The sequence below is a fragment of the Alligator mississippiensis genome, chromosome 10, assembly GCF_030867095.1.
Source record: "Alligator mississippiensis isolate rAllMis1 chromosome 10, rAllMis1, whole genome shotgun sequence".
Lineage (NCBI taxonomy): Eukaryota > Metazoa > Chordata > Crocodylia > Alligatoridae > Alligator > Alligator mississippiensis.
In genome coordinates, this window is record NC_081833.1 from 28,039,605 (window position 1) to 28,057,006 (window position 17,402).

The window sequence follows — 17,402 nt, forward strand, 5'->3', positions numbered from 1 at the left end:
CCATAAGGGGGAAGCAGCTCAGGGAGCTATGTAGCCTGGAATGAAGGCAGAATAGGATGCCTGAATGGAGGGATACAGGTGGGGTTCAAAGAGCAGGATACTGGGGCCCAGTGCAGGGCTGGTGATATTGATAACATCTGGAGGCCATCTGCGAGGCTTGGGCTGTGGTGTAGGGGAGGAACAGAACTGCAGATAGCACCTCCCTGGCATCAGGGCAAGAAATGGGCACCTCCTGCTTTATTAACATCAATTAAATAATTAATTACAAGGTGTGGCAGACGAGAAGGTGGGTGGTTAGCCCAGAAACAGGTGGGTGGGCTACTGGGAAATCGGACCCGAGAAGGCCCCTTGTTACAGTCTCCAAGATGCACAAGCTTCAGCACCTTGAATAAGACTAGACAGTGTCCCTGACCCATGCTTCTGCCTTGCCCTGCAGCAGAGCTGTTATACAGTTCAAGAGCATGGTTAAAGTCTGTGTTGGAAACAAGTAGACATAAGGTTACACTTCTGATACTTACAGGAAGCTGTGAAAGACCTTCACTAGCCAGGTTAGAGAGGTCTTGTAGTGGACATGGTGTCCTTCATTTTCTGTAACAACTCTCAGGTCTTGAGACTAAACAGATCTTCCCTTTAAAAACAAGGAGGTACTCCATGCCATCCCAAGTCTCAGATGCTAAACCAAATAATTACCAACAGAAACAGCACCTGTCATGGTCCAAGCCAAAACAACCAGAGCAATGGCCTGATGAATTCACTGTGCAGTGATAAACATTAAAAATATAGGGTCTGGTCCTGACAGCTGCTGAGCTAAGTGCCCAGAATCTCAGGGAATCAGGCCTCTCATTTTTAGGATGGGTGCTGATCTTCAGGTAATCATCACCATCCCTACAACACCCTGGCTTCCTTTTTCCCTTTGAAGGATGGCACTGCTGCAAAGGAAGCACCTTAAGGAGAAGTTACAGGTATGGGAGAAATCAGGGTCTTGAACAGCACCTTCCCTAAATGGTACGGCTCTCTCTGAAGGGAGATCAGCTCAGCTGTCCTCAAGCAAAAGAGTTGGAGGTAATAAGAGGAGGGGATAATATCAGAAAAGGAAAGGACTCCTTACATCTCTGTGATGTGGGATGCAGTGACTTGCTCCATTCCTAGGATCTGTGCAGTGCAGCAATGAGAAGGGGTCTGGGGGCAGTTTGTCAGACCACATCAGAATCTAATTCAGAAAAACAATACTGTTGGCAACTTTCCAGACACTGAGTTGCAGCTGGTATCCACTGCAGAACACAGAGCTGGAGCCTGCCAACATCTGGCTACATGGGGATAAAAGGACACTTTCTAAACACAGGCTGTAGCTTTAACACAGCTCCCAAAGCTCCCGCCAGAGCCCAAAACGACTGACAGGTGAACCTCTAACTGCATAGATTACATTTTGTTGGTTTTATTTATATTAAAAACCCAAAGCCTACTCCTTATCAGCTAATCTCCTCTATTTTTAGCAGCAGCAGGGAGCTCTAGGCTGCAGCCCTTGCTGGTCTAATGAGTTTATTTTCCAAGTTCCAAGCATGATCTAGATGTCAATGATTAGTTTTCCTTCGGGGCTCCTTGACCGGATGTTGTAAAGCCAGCTATGGTCAGAAGGCTACGGTTATCCTCACTTCGTCCGCATAGAGATCGGGGATCATTCCCAGCGGAGAGCTGATCATGCGGACTGTGTTTGTACCAAACAGTTTATACTCGTACTGGATGAGCTGTTCCCAGAACCCATAGTTGGGTCTGATAACGGGGCGGCAAGACTTGACCCAGGCGTGGGCGTTCACCAGAGACATGGAGCGGTACTTCATCAGATAGGCCAGGCACAGGGCGGCCGACCTGCTGATCCCCGCAGCGCAGTGCAGCAGCGTTCGGCCTTGCTGCACGTCCACAGCGTGGATCCTGTCCGCCACGGGGTCAAAGTAATCGCAGATACGGAAAGCAGGGCTGTCGGCGATCGGGGCGTGCAGGTACTGAATGTGCGGGTGGAAAGTGTTTGCCACCTCCACAGACACGTTGATGACGGTGCTGATCTGATTGGCGAAGAGCAGGAGCTTGTTATTGGCAGCGGTGCCATTGCCCAGGTACAAGCTCGCGGTGATGCGGGACAGGCCGTATCCCGACGGTTGCCTCAACAAGATGGGGATGGCTCCGAAGGCCCCACTCATGAAGGCAGACGTGAGCAGCCAGCTCCGGCCGAGGGCTGCATCTTCGCTGTTTCACTGGAGAAAGCAGAGACAACCGCCCCTCGCGAGGCCGCAGGAGCCCAGAGCAGGCGCCGCCTCCAGGGGCTTCCGAGCCGAACCGGCCCCGGCCCCGCCTCGCCGCCCTCACCCGCCGGGCGCATGCGCACCGGGGCCCCCACGCGGCGCGTCTCCTCGCGCGGCCACACGTGCGCGTCAGCCAGCACCCGGCGGCAGGGGCGGAGCCTGGCCCCACACTCACCTCGCCCCGCCCCTCGCGCCCAGCTCGGCCCCACGCCACGCGGTTTCCGGGGCAACGGCCACGGCGTCCGCGCAGGGACAATCCCCGTTGTCTGTCGCCAGCGCCGCCCCCGTGGGCATTGTGACGTCCCTGCGGGCATTGTGACGCGCAGCCCGGGGAGGGGAGCGGGAGGCCCCGCTGCAGCATGGAGGAGCGCAAGGTCGCGCGGCCTCGCGTCACCTTCTTCCAGCCCCGCGGCAGCCCCGTCATCGCCGTGTTCAGGTCCGCCCCGCCCCGCCCCGCTCCCGCACGTGCTCCCGGGCGGGCGCGCACCTCCCGGCTCCTCCGTCCCGTTTCTTGCAGCGTGTTCGCGGGCAGCGAGGCGGCGGCGCGGCGGTTCCTGCCCAAGAGCCGCATCTCCACGGTCATCATCCGCGACAACGCGAGCGCGCAGCGCCTGCAGGACCTCGAGGTAACCGGCCCCCGGGGCCTCCCCGCTGCCCCGGCCCGGCCCGGTCCGGCCCGGCCGCCTGCGCTCAGCGCCCGGCCCCATTGTCCCAAAGGCGAAGCACTTGGAGCAGCGAAGTAGGAAGACAAGCCACTTCCACGAGCACCTGAGGAAGAAGTTCGTGGATGAGCAGCAGAGGAAGACGTCCCGCTGGAGGAGGGAGGCTGACAAGTTTGGGAGGCTCCTGGAGCTGGTGGGGCAGCGGACCAGGAACCTGGCAAGCGCGGCCTCGGCCAGCCTGGCGCTGCGCAGCTCCCAAGCCAGGAGCCGCGACCTCAGCCCCAAGAAAGACGCAGCTGTGATGTCTGAAAAGTGACCCGGGCTCGGAGCCATCTTGCTCTTCCCTCTGCTCAGGGCTTTTTCTAACCTACCAGTCAGGCGCCTTGCTAGCAAGGGGGAGAGCAAGGGAGTTGAAGCAGTTGCCGGGTATTACTAGTTAGAGCAATAAACCGGCACAGGTGTGTCAGGCTGTTTCTCTGGGTCATGTTCCCAGCCAGTGAGGTTGGGGCGGGGGCACAGCACTGCCACAGGATCCTTCAAAGCTGTCCCAGGGTGTGAGGAGATAAGTGAGATGTGAGGACGGGCACAGGTAAACGCAGGCTCAGGTTTGTCACTGCCAGGCCAGTCCCTCTGCAAGGGGGTAAGCACTGTAATATATAAACTAGTTTCTGAAATTGGGTGCCACTCGATTCTCAGAAGTTTATGGAGGCTGCCCCCGGTCCAGGAAAGTTGGGAACCGATATTCTAAACCAGTAGGGCTAAACCTTTTGGCAGACATGCCGCAAATTAGCCCTGCCACCTTCCTTAGTGCCACTCCAGTCCCCTTCACCTTCCTGCTCTCCTGCTCTGCTTTCTGCTTCTCACTTTATCTGCTACCGTACCATTTGTTCCCTCCCTGATATGCTGCATGCCACAAAGGCTGCTTATGGCATCTGTGCTGCAGGTTGACCACCCTTGCCCTAAACAGAGAGGACTACAGTAGTGAGTGAAGCGTAGGGTGGGAGCGGCACAGCTTGGGACAGATGTGAGGTAGAAAGAAAACTTTTCAGGAGACAGACTTGCACTTTTCCAGTAGAAACTGACATTAGTTGGGTGGAACTTTCTATTTGGTTTGTGCCCCCATGGAAATTTACCCTGAGTCCAAAGAGAACATGTAGGAGCTCTTCCGAGGACAAACATTTCTGAGAGTGTCAGGTGCTCATGAAGGGTGAGTAAGTCCCCTGTGGGGGGAGGAAGGAGGGGAATAATTTATTGAAGGAGGTTGAGAACAAGAGAAAGGAATGAAGGGCTGTGGATGAAAAGATGTCTTTTGCACCTGGGTGCAGTTTAGCAGGGATGCAGTACTTATCTCATTGCTCTGATTTGAGATAGTGGGGTATGTGGTGATCAGGGCAGAACTACCAGCCCCTAGCCAGAGACTTGACCCCTGTTTGACAGAACTGGGTTGGTGACTAGCGAAGTGGAAAGAGAGATTTTCTTCTCACTTGCCTACCTCCTTTATCTTATCCTGACAACACAGTGAGAGCACTACCCATCTTCAGAATGCCAGTCTGCTCTGCCAGGCCAGATAGAGTGAAATGCTCACCACTGGCGACGCGTAGGGGGTGCACACGGATGCACATGCGTCCCCTGAGATTGGCTGTGACCCCCCTGAGAGAAGTGCTGGTGGCACTTGTGCTGGTGGTGGCAATTGGCTGCTTGGGGACCAAGCACTACAACCCATTAACCAGAGAGAGGTCAACAAACTAGAGGGGATTCAAAGAAACACAAAGAAGGGAGCTGGAGCAGTGGCCTGCAGATCAGGCTGTGATGACAAACCCACCTATTGGGGTGAGGAAGGCTGGGCCTCTTGGACTGGCGTCCTGGTAGTCTGGGGCAAGAATTTGAAATCAGGCACAGAATCCTGACAGGGATCCTACTGACCATCTCCTTGGGACATATCCAATTTCATACCATACCTGAGACCTGCTGCCAGGTGCCACCCACCAGCTTGTAAATGTTAACCTTGTTTACGCCCCAGACTCCAGCAGGGCCCACTGTGACATGCTGCAGGGATCCCGGCAGCTGAACCTAAGTGTTTCCATATAGTGTGTAAATATTGTCTCCGCTGTTCACTCCTAACACTTGCCCATTGCTGGCATCAATCTGCTTTAAGGACCCCGGTACCTCTGTGCAATTGAGAGCTGAAAAATATATGAAAAAGCCATGTATATGGACTTGTTAGCTTGAGGGAAAGAGCCAAAAAGATGAAAAGTCTGGGATCAGTGTGGTCTACAAGTCCTCCATTTGTCCACATCCCAAACAGGTGGCTCATAGCCCAAGAACTTTGCCATCTAAAGTAGGACGGTCTAACTTCAAAGCAGTCAGGGGCCACATGCCTGCGTAGGCCACCCTAGCAGTGACCACACACTGCAGGGGCAACACTAGAGGGGGTCATGTGTGTACAGGTGCCCCCACCTCTATTATGCACAAGGGGATGCTCCCCCACCCTGCTGCACCATGTGGGGGTGGGTGAGGAGGCACTCCCCTGTGCTGTGTTGGCCCCTGTCTCCCATTCAGCTCCCTGCAGGCTCTTATGGCACTGCACTGCACTGGCATGCTGGGCTGCCGGCTTCCCTAGAAGCACAGGCTGTGCTGCACCACGTATACCCACCTTTTGGCAAAGGGTAAAGCAGCAGAACTTGTGGGGAGAGGGGGATCCCCAAGACCCTGGGTGCTGCTGCAGCCAGAGCAATAGGGGCAACAGTGGCTAGGTGGGAGTCTGGGTGCTACATCTTAATGCTTTGCAGGCTGCATGCAGCCCAAGAGCTACCAGTTGGACACTTCTGATCTAGTGTCTCCTTGGAGGCTGAGGCAGTTTTGCTCCATACTGCCATCCACAGCAGCAGCATCATGAACTAAACACAAGATAGACTGAGGTCTTCAACAGAGCCCCCTTGCCCAGGGTAGACAAGGCATGTGGCCTCAAGATCAGATCTCTCTTCTAGATAAGAGTACTTCTGAGACTTAAGTGGTTACAGAGGCTACAGCCCACTTCCACACCTGGAAGTTTGACAGTGAGGCTGCTCCAAGTTTAAACGCAGTTCAAATCCAGCAGCTGCTCTCAGGTCTGCCTCAGGCTAAGGGCTTGAGAGTAGATGCCAGGGGGAACCCTGAGCATAGTGCCTGTGGACATGGGCTAATGGGGTGCTGGTTAGCTTCATCTGTTCCAGGACCTGTTGCTGCCATGCTAGATTATGTCCTATCTGGCCCTGTGCTTGTCCCCTTCCTGATCTTCCTCAGCTCCCAAAGGTAACAGAAAAGTCTTTGAAATTATTTGAAAAGAAAGTGTATGTTATCATGGCTATGGATTTAGACTACAGGCAACCTCCGCTTAACGCCATTTCACTTAGTGCTATTTTGCTATAACGCTCATTTTAAATTGATACCTGATTTCACTTAGCGCTCAGCGAGTTTTGTTATAGCGCTCACGGCCGCCATCTTGGGTCATTATAAACAATGACGGTTGCTATCTTGGGTTGTCAAATGCTTTCAGTTTCACTTAATGCTCGTTTCTCTTAACATTCAGTTTTTCAGGAACCAATTAAGAGCGCTAAGCGGGGTTGCCTGTACATTGGCCATGTGGTGTAGGTGTAGTTCAAGTACAAGAGGAAAAGCTTATTGCCACATCAAGAACTTTTCATGAAGTGTGGTACTGAATCCTTCCCCAGTGCCTCAGGGAGGTTAAGTGCAGAACAGACTGAAATTAAGGCTGTCTGGTTCACAAGTAGCTTGGATGGTTTGCAGCATCATTTGGAGGGAAGCCCTATATTTTGAAATTTCCCCCGACCTGGAGATCTCAAAAAGAAACATTAGCAGTGCTTGGTGTTTCCAAATGCAGTAATCTTCCCTGGACCCAACAGCCACTGAAACCTGTGGCTCCAGGACAGCAATACAATTCTGACTGGCCTGGAACTGAAAATAGTCTTCCAGGCTCCCAGATCAGCGGGCTGTCTGGGCTGCCCAGGGTAGCAGACACTCAGTTGGCCTGGAAAACTAGCAGCCCAGGGGAGAACTGAGCTCTGAACTCTCCTCTTGAGATGGATGCCCAGGGGTCATAGACCCTGGGAGCCCTAGCCCCAGTTGGGATTCTCAGGGCTTCCAGTGTCCCTCATACAGACCTATAAACCCTGAGTGCTCAGGGTTTTCAACCATCCTGCTGCATAGCAGTGAATCAAGCCCCAGTTAGACCCATGCCTCAGGATTTTCCAGCAGTCTGGAAGCACTGTCATAGGAGTGAGTGCCTTAGAGCTGTAGTTTCTGAAAGCACCTGGACCCTAACCCTGGGACAGTCTGCACAGCTGGCTGCACCTGACTCTGGAAGCCCTGGGGGCCACAGGTAGGAGAACTCTGCATGGTGGGGCAACACCAAGCTGTGGACACTTGAAGCATGCATCCTCAGAAGCTTGAACCAATCCTGTGTGTATTTCATCAAATGACCAACATTTTATGAAACATTTCATGTGTAATAAATGATCAGTTCCCAACAATCAGCTCAAGTTAAAAAACACACAAACTTATTTTAAAGTCTTTTAGCAGAAGAAACACTTGCTTTACTTGAGCTCCTTCCAAAGAGGGGCAACAGAAGCAGCAGGAAGTCTGATACCCTCATCTTCAGAAATGCAGGGACTCCTGGTAGCTGAGGCAGGGGAAACTGGAGCTTTTATAGATCGTATGTGAGCTTTACCCTGTGGGTTTTTTTGTTGAGGGGTTTGTTTGTTTTTTTGAATGTCAGATGTCAGCAGCCTTGGAGGTTGAGGGCGCTCCCCAAACCACAGGGTAAAGCTCGCATACTGGTCAGCTACACCTTCCCTCTCCCTGGAACTGGTAAATGTAAATTTAGGGGTGTTATTTTCTTTGCTTTGCCTGCATTGCTCTTATCTGCTATCACTGTGTATCAATAACATTTGCCTATTATCAAATTAAAGAAGTCGTGGTTGGTCTGAGGGTTTGGGTCCTGCTGGAGCAATGTATCTGGGTCATGAATGCAGTGCTAACAATCACTACCCAGAGGAGGGGGAGAATTTCCTTTCTATGAGACTACAACCTCCAGCAAAGGGCTGTTAAGCATTGATGTGTATTTCCTCACAGTAGTGGGAATGAACCCTTTGGTGACAGCAGATGCTTGCGTGGTGAGCAACTTGAGAAGTTTTCTTTTGAGTTAACATTTGGAGTGTTAACCGAACTGCCAGGCAGGTTCAAATAGCTGTGGTTAACATGGACTGCAGCCTTGCCCCAATGCCCTTTTGAACATTTACCTTACAGAAAACCCCTTTTACCAAACAGAAAACATTTTTTTTTTCCCCTCAGGGAGAGGTGTGTGAGTGGGCCCTGGGAGTCATTTAGCTATAGTAGCGGTAAAGGTGATCCACATTAAGAAAAAGTAGCTATACCCATGGTTTGGAGGGCCTTGGTTGATACCAGGATTGATACTATGTGATTTTGGATAGGGGAAAGTCTTCATGGGAATGTCAAGACCCAGGGTCCCAAGAAGTCTTTAAGGACTTGTCTACAACATGGAGGTTGCCATACCCAGCACCAACATACTCAAGTTTGCCCAACCTGCCTGTGCCTGCAGATGCATTCAAAATGCAGTTCACCAGTGAGACGAATCCAGCAGTGGCTGCTCTCAGACACACTGGACTCTGAGTGCTCTAGACTTGGAGCAGAAGAAGACGCTCCAAGCTGCCTCACTGATGTATTTCCAGGTGTGAAGGGTGTGTCTGAGGTTGTTGGGGTGAGTCAGTAGTTTTCTCAGCTTTATAAGACTTATAGCCATCAACTTCTTCCATCTCGAGGTTCTACCCCAATTAGCTTGATTTAATCTCCTGAGGCAAGGAATTATGAAACTAGAAAATATAAAGCTGAGTGTTTGGGTCCGCCTGGAATAAGTTATCTGGGTCATAAATAATTTGCCAACAGTGGGGATGTGATGAGGGTGATTAGCAGGAAGCTTTAGCAACAGTTGAGTCTATAGGTATTCTGTTGCCCTGTGGTGGTGAAGATTGTCCAGAGGAGTTGGCTTCCTATTAACCAGGCATAGTGAGTGAGAACCTGTGTAGAGTCCAGCCCATATCAAGGCAACTGAATAGTAAATTTTAGGGATCTTGCTGCTCTGTCCATGGATGCTGCAAAGGCATCTCATAGGCTGGCTGCCCTCCCTGACCTAGTAGCAATGGGGCAGGCAGAGTTTGCACTCCAGCTGCTGTCAGCACTGGTCTAAGCTTTGATGCAGTCTAGGAGTTGACCAAGTTTGGGATAAAAAACAAAACTTGACCACCATCTATTTCCTTCCAAACAGGAATGGTGGGTCATTGCCTCAGTGTGAGTGAGTGTGTGTACTTCTCCTGCTGTCTTTCATGTACAGACATCAGAATTCTACTGCATGATAGTACAATGCACCTCCCGATAGCCCAGAGTGCTGTGGATAGTCCATTCCACAGCTGTGGCACCAAAGCTTTGAGAGTTGTCATGATGTATCCTGCCCAAGTTACCCAGCAAAGCAGACGTAAAACTAGGGATAGAGTCTAAGCAACCTGATTCTCAGTCTCTGCTCTGATCATTAGAAAACACTTTGCATCTCATTCCTGAGTCCCATGGAAGATTAATCTTTTCCTCCAATGTGGATTTCAAAAACAGTTTAGCAGTGAGTGCAGGAAAAACAGTACAGGGAAGTCTAACGCCTTCACCTCCAGTAGTGTAACTGAGAGGAGGTAGCCGAGGAAGCAGCCCTGGGTGTTACTTTTGTAGACAGGTGCAAACATAGCTGCTACAGCTAACCATGCTGCTGCAATAAATACTGCATTGCATGCAGCATTGACTTGGCAGAGAAGCGTGAATGTTGGGAGCTGAAAAGATACAGATCCCCAGAGCATAGAACCAGCTCCCAGGAGTAAACTGCAGCCCCACATCACTCTGGGAAACAGGAGTACCGGGGACCTGTAGGGGGAAGCATTAGGTTCTAGTTGCAGCATTTCCAACCTGCCCTGGGTTGGCTTGCAAGGAAAAGTAACAGGGACTTAAGCTGCGGGACAAATGACAAGTATTGCAGAAAGAACTGAAGAGAACTGCCTTATCCCCTTCAGGTAGCTCCTGCTGATGCAGGGAGAAGTCATCAGAAGCCCTGTCAAAGCCGCCGTCTTCTGTTCTCACCACTGTGGAGCATCCAGCCACTAGAATAACATTTGTAGCATCCTTAATCAGAGGAAAAGTTCACTGGGGAGCCCTTTTACAGGACTATCAGGAGCAGGAAGATCTGAATGCTCTTCCTGGAGGCAACCACATGGGCACTGTGATGGCTCCTGTGAAGGAGACCATCAGGTAGTCCGTTCTTTGCACTGAACCTGTGCTCTCATATGTGGCTAAACTATCTCTTCCAGATAGATATCCAGCCTATAAGTGAAGACACCAAGAGATGGACAATCCATTACTTTCCTTGGGGGTTTGTTCTCATGGTGGAACAGGTCCCAGGTCCTCCCAAATCAAACAGCCCATTGGGCTGCTGTGATTAAGACATGACAGTTTCTACGTTCAATGGCACACAAGAGAACAATGTTCCTAGTGTCACATCCATTCACTTGAAAGGTCAGGTACCCATTGGTAATGGTGATGTATGAGAGTGTCCTTCAGCACAAGTCCTCTGGAATTGTACCAAGACACCTTAGCTGCTTGGCCATCCACCCCAGTGATAGTGAATCTCCCACACAATTAAAAGTTTGTGCTTAATTTTTAACTTGAATTTATGTGGCTTCAGGTTCCAGCCATTGGTTGTAATTCTGCCTTTCTTCACTAGAGCAAAGAGCCCCTGAGCACTTGGTATTCTGCCCCATGAAAATATTTATACTCTGTGGGTATGTCTACACATGCCTTAAAGTGCTTTTCCTAATGTGCATTGAATTTAGCACCTTCAGCGTGAGGTATTAAACAAATGCACATTAGGCTGCCTTAATGCACAGTAACAAACGTCCATGGCTTTTAAGTGATATTTAATGCACAGTAGCCTATTTTATTGCATACTAGCTTCTTAGCATGTTTTCTTATGTGACACTTTAATGAGCAGTAAAATAGGCTGCTGCACATTAAAGCACACATGTAGATCCACTCTGTGATCTTGTTACTGTTGGATCTTTTGTTTGATATGCTAAACAGGTACACTCCCTTAGTCTCTTGGTGTGAGTAATATTCTCCAGCCCTGAAGTATTTTCCTGGTTAATTGTGTGGCCGTGCTGTGTGCATTTCTTTGACTTTACTAAGAAACTGCTTTTCTCTCACGACTTTGCTGACCAAAATGCTATTCATATCCAGCCAAGCCACGTGGTTGCCAGGCAGGGAGATCAGGGCATGCTCAGTGAATGAACTGCAGCTGCCTCTACCATCCTGAGTCTACCTAATGTAACCCAGTCTTTGGGATGCCTGAGTCACTGCAACCTATGAGAAACTCTTTCTCTCCCACCACCACCAGCCCAGAGCTGAAGTACATTCTGGTGCAGCAGCGTATGAGCTTGTCCTCCTATGGCACTGATGGAGACAGCATCCACAAGTGCATCTGAGCTGCCTACTTCTATCAGGTGGCTGAGCCAAAGGTGAGCAGGCAGGTGGGTGTGGAGGGGAGAGAGGAGAAGGCTAGACATTTGGCTGAGGTTGGCCTAACAGGGCTCCCCCTTCACAGGACACTGTTGAGTATGTGAACATCTGCACATGGATCCCCTGCCGCCTGCGTCCCACTCGCTGTGCTGCTGCTCTCTCTTGGCCTTCAGATGTCTGTTCTCCTGGTGCAGACGGGTCAGCTCCTCCTGCAGATGGCTGTGGGAAGGGCAGGCAGAGGTGGGACTGAGCCATGGACAGAGGGAAAGGGGATGCTGCTTGGGCTGTGGGCTGCCCTCCTCCCTCAGGCAGGGGGCACAGCCCTGCCAAGTAGGTCCCATGACACTTGCAGCAGGACCCATGTCTGGCTCCATTCCCCTGCAGCTGGCAAGTGCCATGGGTGCTGCAGGAGCTGTGTGCTGGCAAACCTGGGGCCACAGCCCTGATGTAGGGGAGGGCACGTGCCAGGAGATCCAGTCTGTGGGGGTTGGGCAGGCCCTGCTCCAGGGCAGCTCCCACTGTTCCCCTGTTCTGTGCACATGAGGCTGTACAGACCATATGGCAGAGACCCCACCCTGTGGCTGTAGGGTGAAGCACTTTCATGATGCTGAGGCTTGGCGAATGGCCCCTCCCTGTAGGGGTCTGACTGCTCCACCGAGCAGGGCAATTGTTGCTTACACCTTCTCCCCGGTAAGCTGAGCAACCTGTTTGATCTGCTCCCGGATTTTCTGCCCCAGCCTCTCATTCACTTGCCTGAAACCAAAGCACAGAGAGGAAGCATAATCTGTCTCCCCTGGGCTGAGAGTAGTGGGGAGCCCAGACCAGCCCAGCTCCTGCTGTTACTGGTGCTGGGTATCATGGGTGCCAGGCTTTACCAGCCCCTCCCTCCCACTCACTCACATCTGCTCCTTTGCCCACTGACTAAAGTTGGCCAACACCAGCTCATTCTCATGGCGCAGCCGGCAGCTGTCAGAGTGTGCTGCTCTCAGCGAGGAGCGCAGGGCTTCCATCTACAAGGGAAGCAGCACAGCCCTTTGGGCACCAGGGCTGGCAGGTGGCCAAGAGCCCTTACTATCTGCAATGAGCCCTGGCACTTTGTCATGGGTCAGCCAAGTGATAGGGGTACAGTAGGAGCAGTTTCTGTACCACAGCCTGGGCCTTGGGAGGGCAATGGTGGTGGCCTCCAATGGGGTGGGCACAGGGGTGGGTAATTATTTGGGCCTGAGGGTCATGTATACTGTTTTGTTGAGCCATTGTGGGCCAGGTTGCCACCCTACCCCCTTGCACAACAACTCATTAAAACTCCCTATGCAGGATGGGGCCCCAGGCAACAGTGTTCGGGAGTGAGATGGGTGGGTGCAAGTTCCACAGGCAGGGGCATGCAGGGAGCAGATTAAAGCACCCACAGGGGGCAGAGGAGGGCTGTGAACCCTGCAGAGGAGGTTTGGGGGGCTAAGCAGGGGAGGCAAGGGCAGGGGACAGTCATGTGTAATGGCTGAGTTTGCCAAGTGAAGGGAACTGAGCCTTCCTCCCTCTCCCCTATTCTGTCCCCTCTCCTGGCCTGGGGCACGTAGCCTGCAGGCAGGAGAGAGAGGGGAGCAGACCTGGTCCTTTCATGGACTTGCAGCATCCAGAACCAGGCCAGGGCTGGGGAAGGCGGGTGGTGCTGGGACACTGCTGCCCCATACCAGCCCACAGCTCATCCCAGGATGCCTGCACAGCAGCAACAGTCTCCAGCCCTGCCAGTTAGGTATGGGGTGGAGTGGTGCCGAGCGGCACAGCATGGGGGCAGCAGTAGTGGCAGGAGCCCCAGTTAAGGGTGCTGTATCCAGGGACAGGGCTAGGGGCCAGTCTCCATTGAGAGCACATGCAGCAGGATGGAGAGCTGCATCTGGGGCCGGGGCCAAGCTCCAGGGAGAGTGGCCCGTGGCCCTGGCCCCAGATGCAGCACCCTCACTGGGACTCCTGCTGCCCCTGTGCCACTCCACTCCACTGGACACCAAGCCGGTGGGGCTGGGGGCTGCTGCTGCTGTGTGGGCATCCCAGGGTGAGCTGCAGGCTGTCACAGGATGGGGGTGCCCCAGCACCACCCAGTGAGGCCGAGGGACCCACCGTGGGCAGGGCCAAATGACTCTGCAGGCTGTATTTTCTCTGCCATTGCCTTAGCGGGAGGGGCAGAGAGACCTATGGTGGAAAACAATGGAGCAACCACCCCCAGCCATGCTTCCCCACGTCCATGGCCATTTCTCTGCAGGGAATGAGTGTGTCTGTCTGTCGGTGTGTGCACAGATCCTACCTCAGCACTGGAAGCCATGAATTTCTGCCGCAACAGGTTTACCTCACGCTGTAGGACATCTCTCTGCCAAGGAAGCCAAGGGAGGGGGTATTATAAGGGCAAGCCCCTTGTCATCAGACCCCTTGGACTTGTACAAGGTCTGGGACAGTGGCCCTGGAGGTCGTGTGTGGCCGGGCTCAGTTGGGCCGGGGGGGGCTGCTCCCTACACTGTGTGGAGGGCAGTACTTACCTGTTCCACTACTCCATGCAGCTTCTCGCGCAGTGTGGCCAGCTCCACCTTGCAGATGACTAGGTCCTCGTCCCGCTGCACCAGTGCCTGGGCCCTGTCCTGGTGCCGCTGCTGCCAGCGCTGCACCTGGCTACTCAGCTCCTCCGACTGCCCCTTCAAGTCATAGACCTGCTCAAAACATGTGGCTGGGAGTCAGGGAGCAGGAAGAGAGAGGAGATGGGGGAACAGGCAGGCAGTGGTGGGGATGTTACTCCCCACCTACTTGTGTTGCCCCTGGATGCCCTGCAATGGCAGGATCAGTGCTAGGGTGACAGCAGGGTGATTGGGGCCCAGCACTGCAGCTGGGCTGTGGTGACAGCATAGGAAGGGTGGAGGGAACAACCTCTGCCAAGCCAGGCTTGCTAAGCACATGCAGACACCCAGCTTGCTGCACTAGGGAGCCTTTCCTGGTGAGCCCCTGCTCCCTTCATACCCACTCCAGCCCCATGCAAACTTGTCTACAACCCCCGCTACCCAGTAGAAAGTTGGGGGAGGGGGAGACACTGGGAACACAAAAGAGTAGCACAGCCACCTCCTATACCTGCAGCTGCAGGCAGAGGCCAGACCTGGAGTCCTGGTCCCAGACTGGGCATCCACACCGCTGCACATGGCAGGAAGCCTGCGGGTGCCTGGCTGTGGCCCTTTAGGTGGGCACGCCATTCCCTTACAGGCACCCAAGCCCAACTCTGGTGCAGTAGATGCTGGTGCTATCATCCCCCTGGAGCTGGGGTGTGTGAGTGTGTTGGGAGGGGAGGGTGCATGGGCCACATGCACATGCCAGGCAAGGTGCACACCTTCTGCTGTAGACCTCGTGCTTGCTCCTGGCTGCTCTCCAGCTTAAGTTCAGTCACGGCTGCAGTGTGCTGGTGTTGCAGGCTCTGCTGCATCGCCACTTGGTGCTTCTCCTTCCAGTGGCTCAGCTCCACTTTCAGGTGCTTGAGCAGCTTCCTGGGGGTGACAGGGCAGTGCTGGACCTCTAGCACCCAGCACAACCTGGGAAAGGCAGGATGTAGGTAGCACCCAGACATGCATTGGTGTGCAGCCCCCACCTCCCACATGGGCTGCTGAGGCCCATGTGCAGGCTCAGTGAGGAAGCAGGTCTTTTCCTGCAATGTTCCTCAGTCACATCCCTGCATGCTGAGCCCTGGAAACAGGGCCTGGTCTGGATGCAACCCATTCAATTGCTGACTGGTGTTTGGGTGGATAGGAGGCAGCAGCAGCACTTCATTCCCCCTCCCAAGGAAGCAAGACACCACCAACTTCAGGCGTACCTTCTTCAGGGGCTACAGACTCCCCACCTTTCTCTAGTGGGGAGGGCAGAGCCCCAAAGCCCCCACCTGCTGTTCTTGGCCTCCTGTTCACTGCTGACCACCTGGTCCTGTAGTACCCGCAGGTCTGCCTCCAACTTCCTGCCAGCCTGCTTATGCTGCTCAACCTCGGCCACGCGCTCACTCAGTAGCTTCTGCACACTCTGCAGGCTGCTCTGGGTCAGCAACACCAGTTCCTCCTGCTGCACCAGCTCCTGGGCTGTGGAGCAGGATCCAGATGGGACATGCTCACAGTAGGTACCCAGCCCTTGCCCTGCCCTGCCCTGCCCCTGTCTTGGCCCAGCTACAGTGCCAGCCCCAGCTCTGAGTCTGTCAGGCCCTTGAGAACAATGGTGCACAAGGATGGGGATGTGCAGGGTTCAATGCACTGCAGCCTGGGCCTGGTTGTTGGAGGGCAGGGAATGGCACGCGTCTGTGTACATGTGTGTGCAGTGAGCAGAATGTGGGTTTGGTGACTGGAGGGACACACGCTGGCCCAGTGCATGGCCAGGGAAGACCTGCTCCCTGCCCAGGCTGGCAGGGTGCTGGGCCTGGGGCAAGGCTGAGAGGGTGTTGTATGGTAGATGTGGGAGGTGTGCACACCATCCTGGCCCAGGCTTTGCTGTGCTCACAGGCAGGAGAGGGACCTGCTCATGGTGACACATCCTAGGGTCATGAGCAGAGGGGAGGTAGGGAGTGTGGTACATGGGCCCAGGCCAGCCCTTTCCCACCCCACAGTGTGCCAGTGAGCTAATGGGTGATGCCTATGGAGGATCTGTCCTGTGGGGGTGAGGGGGTTGACAACAGGTCCTGTGGTGTCTTGATAGGGTTGGGCTTCAGGCCTCTCCCTGCACTGGGGTCAGAGGGTGCCAGGCCCCACTGTGGGGAAGCCACCAATGACGTGTGATGTGGCAATCCCCCCAGGGTTGCACTGGGTTGGGCTGGGGCATGCCCCTTGCTGTCCCAAGGCAGGCCCAGTAGCATGGCTCCTCACCAGCCTGTTGCAGGCGTTGCTGGGTGTCCTGTAGGCTCTGCTGCAGTTCCTGGAGCTCCTCACACTGGGCGGCACGAGCCACTTCATTCTGCTCCTCCTCCTGCTGCGCCTGCTTCATGCTGGCCTCCAGACTCTGGTCTGACACATGCTGCTGCTCCACCGCCCAGCCCTCCTCCTCCAGGGCACTGCAGGTCTGCACCAGCTCCTCCTGGGCCTGCCACAGCCACTCCTCATGCCACTGGACAGCCTACGCAAGGGGGACTGAGTCTTGCTGAGCTCATGCATTCCCAACCCCACAGCCTCTTCCACCTTAGCCCCGTCTCCACCCATACAGTCCTGTACTGCATCCCATGCCCCTATGCCCTCCACTGCCTGGCCTCATCTGCACATGCCTATGTTGGAGAGTCCTAGCATCCCAAGCCTCTGGGTGCTGGGCATCACTATCATCTCACAGATGAGCTGCGTTCTGGGACAGGCCCAGACTGAAAAACAAGGATTAGTATGTGAAAGAGGACAAGCCCATGACATGGTCAGTGTGCAGTAAACTGAGATGCACCAGCCAGTGGCCACAGCATGACCCCAGAGCCAGACCCTCATCGTGCTGTGACTCAGAGGAGCATGCTGGAGTGATGTGGTAGGGCTGAAGTGATGGAATCCAGGATAGGCCCAAGGTGAAAGATTTAGTGGCATTGGCAACTGGTGCCCCCCTGTGACCAGTCCCATTGACCTGGGGAGACCACCACAGCCAATCCCACAATGGTCAATCACTGTGGGCGATTGCTGCAGCTGTTTCTGGGAGCGGCTGTGGCCACTTCTGGGAGCGGCTGCAATGATCAGCCGGTGCTTGCAGTGGGGACACCAGTGCTCCTGCCTGCCGCCCTCCCCCCCCCCCTGCCCATTACCTAAGTGGCAAGCGTGGCTGGTCAGGGGGTGCACTAGCGCTCTCAGGGGGTGCA

At 54.0% G+C, this 17,402-nt stretch overlaps 2 protein-coding genes across 2 annotated transcripts; one reads left to right on the plus strand and one right to left on the minus strand.

Annotated features, from left to right (window-relative positions):
* Positions 1–209: 209 nt before the first annotated feature.
* On the minus strand, positions 210–2,203 carry DUSP18 (dual specificity phosphatase 18). Its single transcript, XM_059713603.1, has one exon. The coding sequence runs from the start codon at positions 2,193–2,195 to the stop codon at positions 1,629–1,631; it is 567 nt and encodes a 188-aa protein (XP_059569586.1). The 5' UTR covers positions 2,196–2,203; the 3' UTR covers positions 210–1,628.
* Positions 2,204–2,650: 447 nt separating this feature from the next.
* C10H5orf52 (chromosome 10 C5orf52 homolog) lies at positions 2,651–7,939 on the plus strand. The gene is made up of 2 exons (XM_019493792.2): positions 2,651–2,923; positions 3,015–7,939. Exons 1-2 carry the CDS (start codon positions 2,657–2,659, stop codon positions 3,273–3,275), a joined length of 528 nt encoding a protein of 175 aa, XP_019349337.1. The 5' UTR covers positions 2,651–2,656; the 3' UTR covers positions 3,276–7,939.
* Positions 7,940–17,402: the final 9,463 nt, after the last annotated feature.

What these genes read in the sequence shown, in the direction of transcription:
- DUSP18 (XM_059713603.1), bottom strand. Translation starts at nt 2,195, where the DNA reads ATGAGTGGGGCCTTCGGAGCCATCCCCATCTTGTTGAGGCAACCGTCG.
- C10H5orf52 (XM_019493792.2), top strand. Translation starts at nt 2,657, where the DNA reads ATGGAGGAGCGCAAGGTCGCGCGGCCTCGCGTCACCTTCTTCCAGCCC. An exon ending in AGCGCCTGCAGGACCTCGAG is followed by an intron (nt 2,924 to 3,014) that starts GTAACCGGCCCC and finishes ATTGTCCCAAAG; the next exon opens with GCGAAGCACTTGGAGCAGCG.